Source organism: Nuphar pumila, chromosome 7 (genome assembly GCF_984573655.1).
Source record: "Nuphar pumila chromosome 7, dmNupPumi1.hap1.1, whole genome shotgun sequence".
Lineage (NCBI taxonomy): Eukaryota > Viridiplantae > Streptophyta > Magnoliopsida > Nymphaeales > Nymphaeaceae > Nuphar > Nuphar pumila.
In genome coordinates this window covers 22610905-22630924 of record NC_143255.1, presented here as the reverse complement: position 1 = coordinate 22630924, position 20020 = coordinate 22610905, and the positions used below count along the sequence as shown (strand labels likewise).

Genomic DNA, 20020 nt, shown 5'->3' with positions numbered 1-20020 from the left:
AAAAAAAAAATTAACCTTAAAATTTTGGGGTGTTACATGTGTGGTCTCTTTGCACTATCCTAAAATGAATTAGTCAAAAGCATAGCCTTCAATTCTTTTCCAATTGGTGTAACGGAGTATTTTGACTTTAGCCATTCAAGAGAAGCAAATATTTGCATTAACCATTCCCTTTGTTTAAGAATACTATGTAATGTGAAAAAATGAGTGGCAAACTCTCTTAATAGGCCTGATTAAATTTTTCTTTTTTTTATGCTTCCTCATCAAGTCTAAAACTTAAGTGTGATTATAAATAAATTTTGTCAACTGATTTGCATCTTTTAATAGCAAATCAATCTCCTCTATATTTCTAATATCATGCAACATTAGGTCAATGTAATGAGCAACATTAGGTCAATGTAATGAGCAACATAAGGAGACCAAAAAAAATATTTTGTAATGATGTTCCAACATCTTCCCAACTGCTTTGTAATTAACAGCAACATCTGTCACAAAATGTACAATATTTGTTTGCCCAAAATTTTTTACTATTTTTTAAATAACACAAATAAATTTTCAGCAGTCCTGACTATCTCTGTTGCATCCATATATTCAAGAAATGTAGTTCCTTTAGGACAATAAACTAGAAAATTAATAAGTGGCCTTCCTGTAACATAGTCCACCTATCACCATAACTGTGCACCCAAATTATTTTCAATCTTGCTTAAACTGATCACAAAAGCTTTTAACCTATGTCACACTTAATTGCAACAAACGATAACGTAAGTCATGATACAATAACATTTTATAACCTGGCCCAATATTAGCTATAGCATCTACCCTAGCATGAAAGAAAATTGAATTTGCAATATTAAAAGCAATTGCATTCTCATAGATAAAACAAGCAACACATAAATCTTCTTTTTCAAGTTGTTTATTTGAAGCCATAGCATAACGAATGTCATGTTGAGAGCCAAAAGTTGTTTATGGAGCAAAAAATGATGCAATACCTATTTTTTGGCTAGTTTGTTGAACTTTACTATTACTACTCACCAAATTTATAGGAGCCTTTCCCTTATCTTGAGGTGCATTTTGTATTTCATCAACTTTATTACCTATCATTAACATCATAATCTCAAACATAAGAAAATGTTAGACTTTCAGCCTTTTCTTTTTTTTTCTTATTCTAATAAGTCCAAGCATTTCTTTTGCTTGATGTATTTCATTTTCAACCCCATCCTTACAACTAGCAACTCCTTTTTTCGTGATATATGTTCTTTTAAACTAGTGATGTTATAACTTATTTTTTTTACTACATTAGTTACATTGAACCTTGTCATTATCTAGAGGGTCATACATAAACCTAAATTCTCATCGTGGATCACCTGATGCTCTTCCTTCGATAACATACAATTATTCAATTTTATGTGCATTTACAAAGGGGAAGGGGGCAGTGGCCAAAGAAGGCCAGAAGGGCCAATAAGAGGCCATGTTTCAACTGCTTGAAGCAGAGGGGAGAAGAGGGGTGGGGGGCAACAGCCAAAGAAAGGCCAATCGGAGTCCTTTATCTGACCATAGCAGTTGGCTGGAAAAGGCCATCCAGAGGCCCTGTTTCGACTGCTTGAAGCAGAGAGAGGGAGGCGGCAAACAACAACCAAATAAGGGCCAATCAGAGGCACTTCTTCGGCTAGAGTAGCTAGCCAAAAAAGGGTCATCCTGAGGCCCTGTTTCGGTGGTCGAGAGAGAGAGAGAGAGAGAGAGAGAGAGAGAGAGAGAGAGAGAGAGAGAGAGAGAGGGGTTATCGATGATCGATCAGCGCCGCAGACGAGGGGTAGTCGGAGCAATGCCATAGCGATTGACCAAACTTGAGAGTAGCAGAGTGGCACCACGACGAATGGAACTGAAAGAGAAACTATGAAAGTTGAAGAAAATTCAAGAAATTGAGAAACTCGCTCCTACTGAATCATTCAAGAAACCGAGAAAGTGAAAGGGAAAGGGAAAGAGGTTGATTCAGCCGATTTTTCTGCTACTGAGTCGTTTCGTCTTGAATCGGCCCATTTTTTAAAGGATCAATTCAGGTCATTGTATTGTATAAAAAACTTAACGATATGATACGTATCAGCTGATACTCACCGACACTGATAACATTGATCACATCTCTTACTCAAAGACCTTTCCCAAATTGAAGGGCCTAATTATTAAAAAACTTGTCTCGTGCACCATCTCTCTCTCTCTCTCTCTCTCTCTCTCTCTCTCTCTCTCTCTCTCTCGAAGCATGGGTGGGCGGTCGCCCACCCCAGAATTAGAAACCTGAAAAAAAAATCTTCTCACGATGTTAAAGAAAAAATATGCGTCCGTGTGTTTTCTTCTGACGATGGTAGTGCTAATATTTTCCCTTAATTTTTTTCACCTTATTGAATTGTGTAAAAACCGCAGAAGAGACAGGTTATTAGTTTGTGGGAGTTGGAGTTCTCTCTTGTGAATATTCAACGAAGATTTGTGTGTTTTTTCCAACTTTTTCTTTTGTCATTTGTTCTTTCACTACAACAAAGCAGTAGATTAGCGACGACCACATTCCGTCGCTAATCCGTCGCTAACCATGTTAGCGACGGATTAGCGACAACGCGGCGACAATATGCTTACGTCGCGAATATTTCGACGCTAACTGGCGACGGAATAATTCCGTCGCCAAGTCCGTCGCTAATTGCGACGGAATAACGAGCGCTATATTCTGTCGCCAATCCGCCGGTACTAAACGGCGACCACGGCATGGCGACGGATTTAATTCCGTCGCTAAGCCGTCGCTAGATTAATATGAATAGCGACGGAATCATCCGTCGCTAATCCGTCGCAAAAACGAAAAAAATTCAAAAAAAATTTATTTAAAAATTAATTACCGAGAACTGTACAATTTATATTTCCTGTACAATTTATATTTCCTGTAAATAAAAAATAAACCACACAAAAAAAGTCATATAACAAGTATCTATAATAATTAATCGTTCCACCTTAAAACTAAGAAGTTTAATTATTTATAATTCAACAATTACAATTAGGAAAAATAAAAAAAATAGAACTTCTTCAACACAGTCCTCTAATCATCGCCAAGATTTTATGCGTCTTCTTGTTCATTGTCTTTATCTGTCCCTTCAGCTCCACTACCCTGATTATCGCTAGCAGCCTACACAAGAAAAGAACAGTCAGTATTGATAAACAAAATATAATAAAATAAATTACACACTATATGTGATTCTATCATGTGCTCATGTGTGATCTAAGGCAATAAAAAAACTCTATATGTGATTCTATCATGCTCATATGTGTGCTAAGGCAGTCAAAAAATTGAATATGTGATTATAGCATGTTCATATGTGTTCTAAGGCATATAAAAAAACTCTATATGTGATTCTACCATGCTCAGATGTGCTTTAAGGCAGGCAAAAAACTATATATGTGATTCGATCATGCTCGTATGTGTGCTAAGGCAGTAAAAAAATTGAATATGTGAATATAGCATGCTCATATGTGCTCTAAGGCAGGCAAAGCTAAAAATTTTATATGTGATTCTATCATAAATGATATATAACATGTTCATATGTGTTCTAAGGCAGTTAAAAAACTCTATATGTTATTATAGCATGCTCATATGTGTGCTAAGGCAGTCAAAAAACAGAATATGTGATTATAATATGCTCATATGTGTTCTTAGGCAGTAAAAAAACTGAATATGTGATTATAGCATGCTTATGTGTTCTAATGCAATCAAAAAAACTTTATATGTGATTCTATCATGCTCATATGTGCTCTAAGACAGACAAAAAGTTAAATATATATATATGTGATTCTATCATGCTCATATGTGTGCTAAGGCAGTCAAAAAATTGAATATGTGATTATAGCATGTTCATATGTGTTCTAAGGCATATAAAAAAACTCTATATGTGATTCTACCATGCTCAGATGTGCTTTAAGGCAGGCAAAAAACTATATATGTGATTCGATCATGCTCGTATGTGTGCTAAGGCAGTAAAAAAATTGAATATGTGAATATAGTATGCTCATATGTGCTCTAAGGCAGGCAAAGCAACTTTATATGTGATTCTATCATGCTCATATGTGTGCTAAGGCAGTAAAAAAATTGAATATGTGATTATAGCATGTTCATATGTGTTCTAAGGCATCTAGAAAAACTCTATATGTGATTCTACCATGCTTAGATGTGCTTTAAGACAGTCAAAAAAACTATATATGTGATTATACCTGAGAGGGACCTGGAATCGAAGATCCCCTATCCTGAACAGCGGCCTTGATCTCATTTCGGAGAAAGGGGGCGACGGTGTATTGGAAGTAGTTATTCAGTGATTCATTAATGATCTCGCGTACATCATCACCGGAAAGAATAGTCGGCTGCTTGGAGCTTATGTCGGCGCAAGAAGTCGGTGAGCCGTAACTGAAAGAACCAATAACTGGTGAAGTGTTCATATTACTCCCAAACCCGAACACGCGACCTTTTTTGGGCTCACCTGCTGCAGTCACCCATGCTGTAGGATCAAATGATGGATGCTGAGTAGCGTCTTCGCCATATCGCTCTACCATCTGTTGCTCATATGCCTCCTACAAAATAATGTTTAAAGTATTCATTAATAATTAATGATAACATTATGATAACTTGCATATATATTGCAATGATTATTAATAGAATTAATACATACCGTTGTCGTTCTCGCCTTCTCTGATACGAAGACTCCCGTGGTCTTCCGTTTATGTGTTTCTACAAACACATCCTTATATGGTACACTGCCTCCTTTTTCTGCTTCCTACGAAGTTAAATGACAAAAGATTTAGTACACAAATTTGCAACAATACTTATAAAATTAATATTATATATTGATGAGTTACCATTTTCTTTAGGTGGCTCCCAAATGTCTTAGATCCACCTGTGTGTAGATGGGCTTCGGGCATCTTCGATCGATTTTGTGAAGCCTTCGCAGAGCGATTTTTAAATGCATCTCCCGTCCACATATCGCACATTTCATCCCAGTAATCTCTCCTGATAGTAATAGGACCATGGCCCTTCCACAGTAATGGATCATCTACTACGCCAGATGCTTTTTTTGCTGCAGTCTTCATAGTGTACAGCATGTCTGCAAATCGATTGGCAGCCACCTTCTGCCACACCTTCCTTGCATCATTTTCTTCCACCGTAGTTGCAAAGCGATTCGAAGCCTACAAATATTTTCAGAAAGTTAGTAGACATTGCTTAAATAAATTAAATATGAAACACATTAACTATGAGGAACAACTGTATACCATGAATGAGGACCACAATCTGTCTAACACCTCCTTTGGGTACTCTTTCCATTGAGCAACTGGTCCTGGTAGATGTTGAAGAAGTGAATTCCTAATCTCCCGTACTACTTCTTGTGGCTCAAACCTCGTGCTGCACATGAATTGTTACACAGTAAATATCAATATAAAATATTTAAAAGATATGCAATAATTGAAAACAAAATACTTACGGTCGATTATCGATATACACTATTCGAATGAGTCTTCTTGTGCCAGCCTGAGAAGACCCTGTTTCCTGTGTTGGCTGTTGACTTGTGCGATCAACTGGTGTAGGTGGGTCGTGTACAGGCGCAACATCATCTGTAAAAAAATACACACCAAGTTCTCAGAATGTGCATTTGAACTAATCAAGCATCTAATTAGTTATATGATATACCTATCACAGGAGCCCGTGAAGATGAAGGTTGAGCCTGGCTACTACTGGATGAGCGACCACTATAACCTCCACGAACCATATTCTAACAAATAACATATGTCATACAATACATTCAAATAATTCACATCAAGTATTACAATGCATTCAAGTCATTCACATCAAGCATTGCAATGCATTCAAATAATTCAAATCATTGACATCAAGTATTGCACTAATTCAAATCATTCGTTAATTGCATAAATTATAATACATTCAGATAATTGAAATCATTCACATCAAGTATTACAATGCATTCAAATCATTCGTATCAAGTATTACAATACATTGAAATAAAATTTTTAATCATTCACACCAAGTATTGCAATACAACTCACATCAAGTATTACAATGCATTTAAATAGAGGTTTGTAGTATAAGATTTTGCTCACTAGCTTGAGAATTCTTCCTCGTCACTAGTTTGACTTTCTTCTTCTTCTTCTTCTTCATTGTTTGCCCATCCACTTGGTACATCATTTGAATCACATTCCTCTATGAATGTTTCATCAGCCAATGGAGATATGACATGCATATCATGCGCAACATCTTCCTGTAACTGATCATACTCGGGGTATAGTTTGGATTTCACCTTGCAAACTGCCTACCATTCATTTCTATCTGACTTTTTTATATTCGGATATGAAGTATAATAAACTTGTTGAGCTTGCGAGGCTAATATGAATGGTTCATATGTTCCAAACCTGGATTTATGATTCATCTCCACAATGCCTAAAGCTTTGTCGAGTCTTGTTGCAGTTGGATCAAACCAATGACACTTGAATACCGTAACCCTGTTATTCATGCCTAAGTAAGTCAACTCCATTATTTCCTCTATAACACCATAGTAATCATGTTCATTTTTACCGTAGCTGCTACCCTTGACACACACGCCACTATTTATCGTTGATTTGTTTATACCGTAGTCTTTTGTATGGAATCGAACGATGGCAATCAAACCAGCAAGGCTTCCTTCCATGCCTCAATCTAAAAGCTTTGGAATCCTCCATGCAGTACGGACAAGCCAACCTCCCATGTGTGCTTCAACCAGATAACATACCATATGCAGGGAAGTCACTGATTGTCCATAGAACAGCGGCCTTCATGTTGAAATTTTGTTTTTTGTGGGCATCATACGTGGTAACACCGTCATCCCACAGTACTTTTAATTCATCAATCAATGGCCTTAGATATACATCAAGATTTTGGCCAGGTGAGGTCGGACCAGGGATCAACAGAGACAAGAAAAGATTTGGACGTTTCATACACAAGCTTGGTGGAAGGTTGTATGGAGTTACAAATACTGGCCAGCATGAGTATGGAGTTGATCTACCCCCAAATGGATTAAATCCATCTGTACATAGACCGAGTCTAACATTTCGCACTTCCATTGCGAAGTTCTGATGAGTACGATCAAAGTGCTTCCAAGCTTCAGCGTCAACAGGATGCGTGATCTTGTTTTCATCGTGTCGAACTTTATTTGCATGCCATCTCATGTGTTTAGCTGTCTTTGAAGACATATACAATCGCTGCAATCTAGGAGTGATAGGAAAGTAGCGGAGCGACTTGTATGAAACTTCCTTTGATCTCGTGCTACCATTGCCTCTTGTCTTTGGCTTGAACCGAGGATGCCCACATGACGGGCATGATATGTCGTTTTCCTGCTCCTTGAAATACAACATGCAGTGATTTGGACAAGCATCAATCTTTTTGTAACCCATACCTAGAGCGTTGACCATAACTTTCGCACGATAGAAATTTTGTGGCAATTTCTCATCTTTAGGCAACATACTCTTCACAATCATGCACAAACGGTCAAAACATGATTGACTCAAATTATACTCGGACTTCAAATTCATTAGTTGAAGAACTGCAGACAAGATAGTGTGACTCTCACAACCGTTCCAAAGTGGCTCATCAGCATCTTTAAGTAAATCATAAAATCTACTAACTGCATCGTTTGGTGATTCTTCATCTACGGCAGTTCGTACATCACTAGAACTCATAGCAGAACCCAGTTATGTTCCTGCAACATCAAATATCAAATTCGTATATGGATTATCGTGCACCACATTCACCCGTGCATCAAAATCGTTTCTAAATTCTTCTCCATGAAACGTCCAGTTCTGATAATCACTCACAAAACCCTTCCTGTATAGGTGATGTCTAACGCCATGAGGTTCTACAAATCGATTATTCTTACAAATCTTGCAGGGACACCTAATCCGACCTGTGGGATCTACCGTACTGACACTCGCCGTTGCAAATTCAATAAAACTATCGACACCATCCATATATTCATGCGATAACTCATTGTCCACTATCCTACGGTACATCCATTCACGGTTTGCAGTCATTCTGTCGTATGATGTTATGAATAGTATTCTAACGAATTAAGAAAAAAACAATCAGAATGCTACGATGAAGAAAATATCAAATTTATCATGCAATATACTATGTCAAACAATAACAAGAATTTTGATGCATGCATTGATAACTTAATATTTTCATGTGCAAACTATTAATGACATGATACAATCATTTGAAGCATGCTTTTATTATAAAATTTCACATGGAAGTCAAAATCAAATTGAAAGTAACTACATGCAAGCATGGATACAATTACATCAAACATTGCAATACATCATAATCATTCATATCAAATAAATGACAAACATGTACTTGCAGCAAACACACTTCAATATCTCACTAACTACTACCATGCTTAGCATGGACTCCGTACTCCAAAAATAAGAACACTTTCATATTTCTACATTAAAATCATGCTCAGCATGATCTCCGAACTCCAACAAAGCAGTCCTAGATATCAACAACTAAGTGTGTGTGTGAACAATAAAGTGCTGCATTCAATAAATTAAATAACATGTGATACGTTTGCATCACTTACTCACCACGGGTATTTACCCAATTTGCATTGTTTTTGTCATTTACTTACCACAGGTGGCCGAGCACGAGTTGGTTCCGTTGAAAAATCTGCACAAAAACAAAACAAATTAAGTAACAAACTAACTAATCATGAAACAAGATGAAACACTAACTAAAAAAATTAAAACAACTCTAACTAATTGAAAGAAGAGAAAAGAAAAATAGTATATATGTTAAGCCAAATCTAACTAGAAGATGCTAATTTAACAAACCAGCTATAACATGTTGAACCAGTCGACTAACATAAAGTCATAGACAATTTCTAATCTGAACTACTTAGCAAAGGAATAGTAAATCAATCAATTAGTTTACTAGAAAAGATGTGAACTCCGTTTAACCACCACTATCATAAAGAATTCAAATAGCCCTAATCTAACTAACTGATTGTGAGAACATTAAATACCAATCTATCTAAGAAAAATATAATTATAAAAGACTAATAGATTGAAATACTCTAACTAACCAGATTTCAAGAAAACAAATTGAAGTAAAACTAACTACCAGTAGACATTAACAAACTAACAAATTGATAAAAATTTATGAACTACTCTAACTAGAACAAACTAACAAATTGATAAAAATTTATGAAATACTCTAACTAACCACAGTTGATTAAATCTCAACCTAGCCAGTTGATTTCGATTTGAATTTTTTTTTTATAATTAAATTTTTTTTTGAATTTTAAATCTCAACCTAGCCAGTTAAACCACCTGCCTTTCCGGCAGGGAAGGGGGTTAAACCCCCTGCCGGAAAGGCAGTTCCGGCATGGGGGGTTGACCCCCTGCCGTGCCTTTACGGCAGGGGGGGTCGATCCCCTGCGTTTTCGGCAGGGGGTCGACCCCCCATGCCTTTCCGGCAGGGGGTCGACCACCCCTGCCGGAAACGCAGGGGGTCGACCCCCCCTGCCGGAAACGCAGGGGGTCGACCCCCCCTGCCGGAAAGCACGGGGAGCGACGGCTGGCGAGGTCGCCGGTGGCCGGCGCAGTCGACAGCAGAGAGGGGGAGACCTGGAGCGAAGCTCGGGGGTCACTGGGTCGCCGGAACTCAGAGCGGAGGCGAAGAGGTGGCTGCAGGGAGGATCGTCGGTCGTCGGCGGCTGAGGACGTCGGTTGCGAGTCGCCGGCGAAGGGGAGACAACACCTCCCGGCAGCAGCCACAGGGAGGAACAGCAGGGAGGAGGAAGAGGTCGGCGGCGGGTCGCCGGTGCTCGGGGTCCCTGGCGCAGCCGCTAGCCAAGCAGAGAGGTCGACAGCGAGGATCGTCGGCGAGGCGGCGGCGGCCGGACGGTGGCGAGAGCCGACGGGCGGCGGGAGGGAGAGGGCGGCGGGCGGGAGCAATACAGCGAAACAGGAAAAAGAGAAAGAGGGATGAGATTAGGGATTTACGCGATATTTAGCAACGGCTTAGCGACGGAAACATTCCGTCGCTAAGCCGTCGCTAAATCAAAATACAAAAACCGCGACGGAATATATTCTGTCGCTACTCCGTCGCTAATTAGCGACGGATTAGCGACGACAGAGTTCCCTCTCTAAATCCATCGCTAAAATGGTGTTCTTGTAATAAAAAGTAGCGACAAAAAATTTAATCGCTAATCCGTCGCTAAGTAGCGACAGATTAGCGATAAAATTTGTTTCCTCGCTAATCCGTCGCGAATTAGCGACAGATTCTATCTCTAGCTAATCTGTCGCTAATTAGCGACGGAAAAAATCCGTCGCTAATTTCCGTCGCTAATTAACAATTTTCTTGTAGTGTTTGTGAAACCGTGTAACCTACGTTTATGGGGAACCTAGCTCCACTCATCCCTATATGATCCTCTGTGGTCATAACTCCCTCTGGGATCTCATCGGTACTAAGTTGTTTTGATCAATCTGGCCCTATCGATGGGTTCAGCACGGTTGATTTAATAGAAATCAATCTTTTGGTAGTGTTCTTTAATAAAAAAAAATATGATTTTCAATTTATTTTGACAGTGTTATTTAACAAAAAAAAACCATGTTTTTATTAATGGTTATTGATTTTTGAATCAACAAAAAGTCCTGCACATAAGTCGGATTCTGCCTATTCAAATGCCTATCTTCACTAAATGGATGATGTAGATCACATACACAGGGTCCAATTTGATGAAAACAACTTGCATCAGTGAGGTCCTAATGATAGGAATGGTGATATGGATGACTGGAACCTAAATGTGGTTATGGGTGTCATGCAAAACACTATGTTTGCTTCACTAAATGGAGGAAAAGAGGGATTGAAGGTGTGTTGTTATAGCCTGACCACGGGCAGGCAGATGCCATGAAGGCCCTCAGAATGATGAAACCAGATGGTACCATCAACTCGATGGCCATCTCCTTCTCCCGCCAAGGAGGCCGCTTCTAGAAGAGCATGTCAGATCTAACACGCACAACCAAAATTTCTTCTGACGATGAGTGGGCGAAAAAATTCTAGCTCCGCCACTGGTCCGAATAAATGAATCGTCCTTCAAGACCATAGCATTGTCCCCAAGACCCGAAGTCTGCACACCCAACGAAAAACTTCTGGCTCCGCCACTGGAGTTGGGTCAAGCTTAGGAGTGTTAATTGTGTCAATGGGCAAGGTTAAACTGACCTAGCCCATACCAAACCTTATAGGGTTAGGGACTTAAGGTTTGGTGATGAAGGAGGTCCAATTAGAAACCAGGTAAAACCCAATAGGTCTGATTAGTATATAGAGTGGGGTATGGTTTGTGAAATTTCATACCGGACCTGGGTCATACCTGAGTTATGATTATGACCCATGACTTTTCGATATAAAAAGATAAAAAATATTATTTTACTGGGTATGGACACGGTCTGGTTTATGTAATCCTTACAGGACCCAGGTATGGTTTTTCTTATAGCAAGCCAGATCGGACCCAGTATTAGCACCTCAAAGTCAAATATGGATTCAAACTCACCTAGGTCAAAACCAAATCCGACCCATTGACACCTCAAGCTTGATAGCAGTGGACCTGATTTTTGAATAATAGATCCGATTATGGATCTAGTTTACTATACTCAAACATCTAGGATCTGGTCATCATATGAATCAATCTAGTATTTGATCCATTGAAAATATGTAAAATATACCTATTTCTATGCGAGAATGGTAAAGTAGGTTAGATTAGATTAAATCATATTTTTTTACCAAATTCTGACCATGATTTAACCATACCAATCCATATATACTTTTTCCCAATCCAATAGGGATTTGGATATATAGGATATGGATCGGATTTTGTTCAAATGATAGAAAATCTGACCCATTTAGAATTTTTAATACCCAAACCTCTAAACCTACTTTATATCAGTTCGGGTTTGTGTAGGTCTAATTCTAAATGTGATGTTAAAAATGGGTCTAATTAAAACTCAACACATTAAATATGTCAAAATCATACCAAAGATGATCCCAGACCCAACTGGTATTGGGTAAATTTTTGTTCAGTTTTTTAGACCTGATTTAGGTATGGGTCTGATGAGACCTACCTGACGAAACCTATTTGCAACCCTCATAAATAATAGAGTTGAAAATAAGATGAATATAGTTCATGTTAGGGTAGATCCAGTACTAGTTTCAACTTTTGAATGGTGGGTTAAGTTTCATATCTGAATTCAACTTGAGTCATACAATAGAGCTGAGGATCCAGTCCAAAAATGGGACTGATCCAAGAAAATGATTTTTAAGGGAAAAGACAAATGACTCAGGTTTAATGACATTATGACCCAGAGCCATCCACGTATGCAGCATATGCTTATTTGATTTCAACCACGAATCTAGATAGACCCTAACTTTATCTATTCCAGTTCTAAATTAGATTCAGATATACACTATCCAGATTTGAATCAGTTAATGTGAATTGAATCCGGTTTGGACCTGGGTTAAAACACCCACCCATTTTCATCCTGATGCATCAAAAGAAAGAATTTTGGGTTTAAGAACAAAACAGTAATTTTAGTTGAGTGAAAAGATGAGGGCAATACGTTGTAACTTTTTTAAGAGTAAAATGAGAATATCAAACCATGAGTTAAATGGATACTCATGGTTAAGCTACCGGTGGTTGACAATTGGGTGCATTTGCTTAACGGCGGTGAGAATTCTTTGGTGGAAATTTGAAAAGACAAACCTATGTTTGGTAGTTATATTAGATAGAGGGAAAGCTTTGGTGGTTATCAGAAAATTACCTTGATTCTTTTGAGCCTTATATATTGCCTTTTGGGGTTAAAAATAATTGTTTACCTATGTCTCGAAGACAAGAGGATACGAGGACACATAGGGCATGTTTGAAATCTAGAAAAACTCTCTAAAAGATTTTTTTTTTGCTTGTTTGTGTAGCTTGAGAAAAATAAGTGAAAAAATATGAAAAAATTTGCTGGAGGTGAGATGGGTGGTGGTGATGGTAAGACATGATGAGACAGGGTGGTAGAGAGTGTAAAAATAAATTTTCTCTTGGTAGGAGACATTCCTCCTCCTCCCTTGGAAGAATGTTTCCTATCAAAAATTGTATTTTTTATAAAAACTCTCTTGTGTTTGGAAGGGTCAGAAAATCCATATGAAATTTTCATTTTGCATCACTTTTCCTACATCTTTCTCACTTCCAAATGTGCCCATAATGCAGGTTTAACTCACAAGTTTGATTTTTGCTCAAAAATATAAAAAATTTATTTTTTAATTAATAAAAGTTTTTTTATATTTTAATATAAAAATACATTTTTATTAAATCAACATTAATAAAATTATTAAAATACTAACCATACATATTAATGTTCATGTTAGTATGTCAGATTGTGTCGCTGGCAAAATGGTGTATCTCCATGACATAGTTCTTTTTTTCACTGGGGTTAGTCAGACCCCTACCAGTTATACAACCATACCATTTGGGGTTGGAACTTGCAACTTCCCAACATAAGATGACGTGCACTAACTGCTCCTACTAGACAAGTGGAGCCCCCATTGGTCCATGACATAGTTCTTTGCACTCATAAAAAGGAAAAGCACAAGTATTTTAGTCTTTTGAAGGTATTATTATCATTTGACTTAGTTTAACTAAAGATTTAACTTTAGTTAATGAATAAAGTTATTATCGCATGAAAGCCTTTCCGGCGTGGGGGGGTGAGGGGAAACGGCTTCTCTAAGGGCACTAGGGCATCAATTCTGCTTCACTATCCTCAAAAACATCCCTATCTATGTACCCCTCTTTGGGATTTCATTGATGCAAGTTTTATTTTATCAATGTGGCCTACATAGATGTGTTTTACATCATTCATTTAGTGAATATGGACATTTAGGTGTTGAGAAGAAGGTATCATATCAAACCCCACTAGTGTCACGGTGTCTCAGTAGCTATAAGATGTAGGCCACATAAAGCAGGGTGGTCGTGGGGCCCCACCCAGGGTTTTTTTCTCTTCAGTGAAAGTTCCTCATCATAAAAAAACAACCAAACACCATGCCCGCGGCTGCCTATTTCAGCCTGTGGGCTGGCCCTTGTTTGGCTTGTTGATAGCTAGGCCAAGTCCAAGCCCAGCTGGTATAAGCTGCTTGATCCATTGCCCACCACTACTCGTCGTATAGGCTTAGAGTGTCATGCTTGATGTGAAACTGCTCCCTTTTATATGTTCATCAGTTTTTTTGTTTATATGCAAGCTGGGGTTAGGCAGACCCCCACCGGTTATACAATGTAATAATGGGATTTTAACTTGCAACATCCCAACACAAGGTGAAGTGCACTAACAGCTCCTGCAAAACAATGGAAGCCCTAGTTGGTTCATGTTCATGTTCATATCAGTTGCAACAATAAAATCCTAAGACTTCTCACAATGGTGATGCTAAGTCAATCATAACCGATAATTGAGGTTGTTGTTGAGACGAAAGAGATGTTACAAAAGTGCTAATTGAGAAAGAGACATAATTTTACATAAAGCCATAAGCCCATTCACGGATTGGTGTTTATTTTCCTTTTGATTTAAACAATCAAAGAAAAAGAAACATACTTTTTTTTAGTGTTTCATTTCCATGGGCGCCAACTCCTTGCATATAAGAAAGGGCAAGGGCATTATGCCCCTTGCTCATGCTGAAGCAAGGTGACTTCTTGGGGGCATACAAGGGCTCCACTATGGGTTTACACTGTCGAGAAAGCAATCATAAGTATGGCAGGCTTAGCCAGCATGACTAGGTCTTTCATCGAGGGTAGTTTCAATGCATTTTTATCACATGTGCATATGGAGCACTTCATGGTTCAATAGCCCAAGTACCTCTCTAGGATAACTTTCTATATTGCCCTTCAGGCATGAGCATCATAATACCCATTCATGGTAGTTATACAATTTCATTTGCTCACTCATGTTGATAACTCATTCAGTATGCTCCAATATCTTTAAATCAATCAAGCATCTTGCTTATGAAGGTGATAACCAAATTATTATGTGTACATGTATTTTTCATAACTTTATACACATTTAACCATCTTGAGTTCTTTTTCAACCCCTTGTTCGTTCATCATCACATGCCACACACATATTCGTGCACTGATGATACCACATTGGTTTTTCTAAATCACAAGCTCATTCATGAATATCTACATATGCATACATGCATTTCATACCTTATAGTATATCATAACATTATGTTGTATGTCATAACATCATGTTGCATATTCACATATCATGTTGAATATTCACATATCATGCAGCCCATTATAACTTTATAAAAGAGAATTATAATATAATATTAAAAAAATATTTACAAGTATGGCACAATTTCTCAACCTCAATAGGCCCACATATGGTACAACAAGTCGTTTGTTCATCTGGTTCACCTATGAAATTAAGCCATGTTCATATGGTTCACACTTCAAACCATGACATACTTTGAAGCACAAGTTCCCAATTCGATAATGTTAGGATATAATTTCTCAGTCGTTAGAAATTCTGCTATAAGTCATACAATATGATTTTGGCTTTGATAATTTTATTGTAGTTTCTCACATATTTTACTTATATAAAAAAATCAGATCAAAACTCATTCTAGATCAGAAAAATACAATTTTTGAAATCTCCCACTGCTTTATATTCTCAAAACAACTTTATCAATTTAGTCTTTTCAATATAAAATAAGCCAACAATTATATAAAATGAATTAAACATTAGGATTTTTGCTATGGTTAGCTTGATATGTCTTACACAAGTACTAAAAAATCCAGAGTTAAATTTGTTTTCAATAGAGAATTAAAATTCCCTTAATATAAGTTATTTATGTTATTTAATAGACTATTTTTTAGAAATTATAAGTTTTGAATCAAACTTTTATGATTTTTAGTTTTCAATCTGTAAATAATTAGTCTCCAAAATTTCTATCGTGTGCTATTCTATATACAAACTAATACACATAAAATATTAATTATAAATCCTAAATATTTTGAGAGGTGTGATTTTTACAAAAGTGTGCAGCCTACACAAATTTTCTGTCAGAACAGAAATTCTGTGTTAACTTATAACGAGCATGTATTTCAAACCACAACTCTTCTAAGCTTAAAATTTTTACTGGGAATGCTTTCATATGTCTGAAACGTCCCATAGGTTTTGAAAATCCAGATTTTATATTAAAATTAGTCAAAAAATATCCAAAACAAAATGCAGTTTCTAAAAAATACATCAAGAACTTCATGATTTTCATAAAGAAAATACCAAAAACATGCATCCAACAATTTTGATCCATCAAAGCACATCATATTCATGCATATACATATTTAATTGTGTTATAATCACAGAAACATAATACATGTTCATAATCTACATATGAAAACAAACACTATCCCGTAGAGAATGTGTTTTTCTCAAAATAATTTTCGAAAAGAGAAATTTTGTTGATAAAAAAACCTTCCATGCTCAAAATCATATCAGTACCTAGGTGAATGTAGGCTGATATGTATGGCGATACACATCTGAAAATCATCCACAACATGTTTATGTATCTAGTCTCATACACATATGCATGGTTACAGTGTACCTACTTTACAATCAAAGATGCACCAACTGAATCTTTATATGTATGCACCATCAAGATGCAACCACATCAGCCTCCATAATAAGCTCTTTCTAGAAAGGGTGTATGAAAGAAAAAAGGAAGGAAAGAGAGATAAGGAATATGAAGGAAGGATAGGCAAGATAGAGAGAGCGGCGTGTGATAGAGAGGGAGAAGGGAGCCTCCTTTATAGAACTCTTTGGGATATTTTCCAATCCCATAAGAAAATCTCTCTAATTCTTATATCATTTAAATTTTAATTTTATTATATATAAATTTATAAAATTCTAAGTTAATTAGGATTCCTACGTGGAAGGTTAATAGAATAAGAAAACTAATAATTAGTTTGACTTTAAAATAATTAAGAATTTAATTAACTATATTAAATTCTTTTCATATGGACTCTACAATTCAGAAGGAGCCTACATGGGGGGTGTCCCACCTTATGGGTTAAGCTTTCTTAATTAACTCAAATTAATTCTGAATTGAACCTTCAAATTAAATTCTAAATTCAACTTTAAATTCAAATTAAATCTTAAATTAAAATTTAACTCTAAATTAAAATTAAATCTCAAAATAAAATTTAAATAAAATTAAAATTTAAATTAACTTAAAATTAACTTAAAATAAAAATTAAAATTAAAATTAAATTTGAGACATAAAATTCATCTTTATTTATCAAATAATTATAAAAAATTCTTACACATCGTTAGCTAAAATTTTGGTTTTGTTTGCCACAAAAATGAGCCACTTCAAGCTAGGCTAATTTACCGTACCTATGTCTTCCATGCACTACCTTGCATCCTATAAAAGCTAAGAGCACAAGGAAAAAAAATCAGAAAAGGTACAAAATGTCTGAGATTTCAAAAGATAGTTAAACTGATATTTTTATTTGTTTTGTCCCTATCGATGCGGCAGAAAAAGTTAGCCCATCGCCACTACCCGTACGGCCGTACGGTGTCTAAGATATCTTTACTTATTTTCTTTTAAAATATTATTTAACTAAATTTCAGCCACAACGGCCAATAATGAGCTTAAAAGTGAAGCCGGTGTCATGAAATGCTACCACCTGTTTAAAGACAAGGGTCCTTTTGCTGTTCCTATATTCAAAAGTCCGACTGGTAAACAAGAATAACAAGCCTAGCATCAGGTGTTCTGGTTTGGCTTGTGTTGGATGACCGCTCGCCAAACTTGAGATGGGTCGTTTACAAAAAAAATAAACATTTTTTTTTTAAGTTGAAAATAATAAGATTTGAACTCTAAACATATTGAGCCAAGTTCGAGCTGGCTCATTCATTAAAAAGAAAAATACATTATTTCAATGCCAGAAGCAATAACATTTAAACTCTTAATATATCGCTTGCAGGAAAAACACTTGAATAATTTTTTCTATGCTACACTGCGTGATGTGAAACTATAACTAAAATGCATTTTTTACTACATATATAAAAATTGAACTGAAACGAAAACCTGTCTTTGTGCTCTTCTCGCCCAGCCTAATATGCAAGTCCGGATGAGTGGCTTCTCTTGTCCAACCCGAGCCAAAAGACTGGCGGAGAGAAAAAAATAGACGGATTTTCATACGAAAATGGCCAGTTTTTCTCTCGGTGAAATAAGCAGCCCAAAGAGTGGGACCTGGTGAGAAAGAAATGACCTTCTCTTCCACTTTCCTGTGACAGTGGGGTCGCCCCACCCAGGTCGCGCTCCCCCCCGCCAGCCCGTTAGGCCCGTGAGCCACATGCTGCAGATCCCTCAAATCTTCCTCTTCCACCAGAACCACCCTTTCTGCAACCTGGAATGTGGGCGGGGGCGCTTGAATGCCGACATTGGAGGACCTTGATACCACCAACATGCTTCTGAGGCAGAGCATTGTCTTCTTGAGCTCTGTGTGTGTGTGTGTGTGTGTGAAGGTTAGGGGAGTGTTTGTTCTTAATCATGGATGATTTGCAGGTGGACAACTTGACTGCTGATCTGATTATCAGCCAGCTCCTGTTTCTAGACGCCGAAGACCCAACGAAAGATATCATGCCCTTCATGGCTTCGTGACTGCTGGTCTCTCTCTCTCTCTCTCTCTCATACGCACACGCACGCCCTCACAGAGGCATACGCACGGCCAAACACGGGGTGGCATAGATTATGAGCATCTTTGAACATAATTTTGTTTTCATCTTTCTCCGTGAGTAGATAAACTTAATATGGTGCTTGCTCCTTGTTTTCTTTCTCTTAAGTAGCTTTATCATAACCGGACTTATTTTCCGTGAAAATAAACTTGAATTTCATGTTGCGTTGCATCTGAATGTATTTCTGCAAATTGAAAGTTTAGTTGGTATGGTCGTTTTCTTGAGCGATGTACCCTTTAAGCTGTTCAGACCGTAAACCATATAGAACTTATGCTTATTTTGGGGCTACTCCTGAATTGGTTGCTTCTGGTTTGTGTGGATTAGTGAAGAGCAGCTTTTGGAGAAACTGTTGTGTTCTGACTACTTTAAAACTCCATGCGTTTTAGAAAAGTATCTTGCTAAAGGTGAAAAAATATCTTTTTGACTGATAAGAGGCCTTTTGTTATCTGCAGGACTTTGGAAACCAAGGGATGAATACTCATAAACCATCAGTTTTCACAACGCATTAGCAGATGAAACAGATTAAAATTTATTTTTGGGTTCTAAATGTTGCAGTGAAGCTAGTCGTTTGCTACATTGGTGGAAGAATTGTATTTGGAGCAGGCTTCATGGTGCTGCAATCAGGTTGTTATGAATATTAAATTACAAGATGAACTGCAAATGGAGTACTCTTTTAATTCATCTCTAGATATAATCTAGAAAAAACTAAACTGGCAACTGGAGTGAGCCTTGCCACCATGTTTTGGCTGCCAATGCTATTGCTTCTGTTATTTATTTATATTTTGATAACTCCATGATCTTGCATCGGTACAGTATTATAGATTTCTTAAGTATTTTCATTATAAACACCGCTTTTTGATGTAGCACTAGATGTTGCTTATTGTTTCCATACATATGAGCTATTTTACCAGGATATGGTTGTGGGATACAAGTGGAGACTATGTTCCTATTTATAAAAGGTACTTGAGAAATGGTCATTTGATAAAATGATTCAGTTAAAACAATCTATCATTGTTCCTATACCATAAATATATATTTGTTTCTGGAAATGGATCTATTGATGGCATATTGGGAACTTAAACAAATTAATGCAATTGTGGATGAAAAGAAGTTTGTTCCACTTGGTTGATGTGTTTAATTGGGTCATAGTGGGTTTCAAAGTTAATAAAGTTCTGTTTGTCAAATTGGA

General features: G+C 37.1%; 1 protein-coding gene across 1 annotated transcript; it reads right to left on the bottom strand.

Annotated features, from left to right (window-relative positions):
- Nucleotides 1-1774: 1774 nt before the first annotated feature.
- Nucleotides 1775-18563, bottom strand: LOC149831505 (uncharacterized). Its single transcript, XM_090013034.1, has 6 exons — nt 18366-18563; nt 5702-5783; nt 5496-5625; nt 5287-5416; nt 5077-5202; nt 1775-1876 (listed from the first exon to the last, which is right to left on the bottom strand). The coding sequence occupies exons 1-6, from the start codon at nt 18561-18563 to the stop codon at nt 1775-1777; spliced, it is 768 nt and encodes a 255-aa protein (XP_089869160.1).
- Nucleotides 18564-20020: the final 1457 nt, after the last annotated feature.

Excerpts from the sequence above, each read along its gene's own strand:
- LOC149831505 (XM_090013034.1), bottom strand. The coding sequence starts at position 18,563 with ATGTTGGTGGTATCAAGGTCCTCCAATGTCGGCATTCAAGCGCCCCCG. Across the intron at positions 5,417-5,495 it reads GTGTATATCGATAATCGACC|CACGAGGTTTGAGCCACAAG; the intron begins GTAAGTATTTTG and ends ATTCATGTGCAG. Across the intron at positions 5,203-5,286 it reads GATTGTGGTCCTCATTCATG|GCTTCGAATCGCTTTGCAAC; the intron begins GTATACAGTTGT and ends AAATATTTGTAG.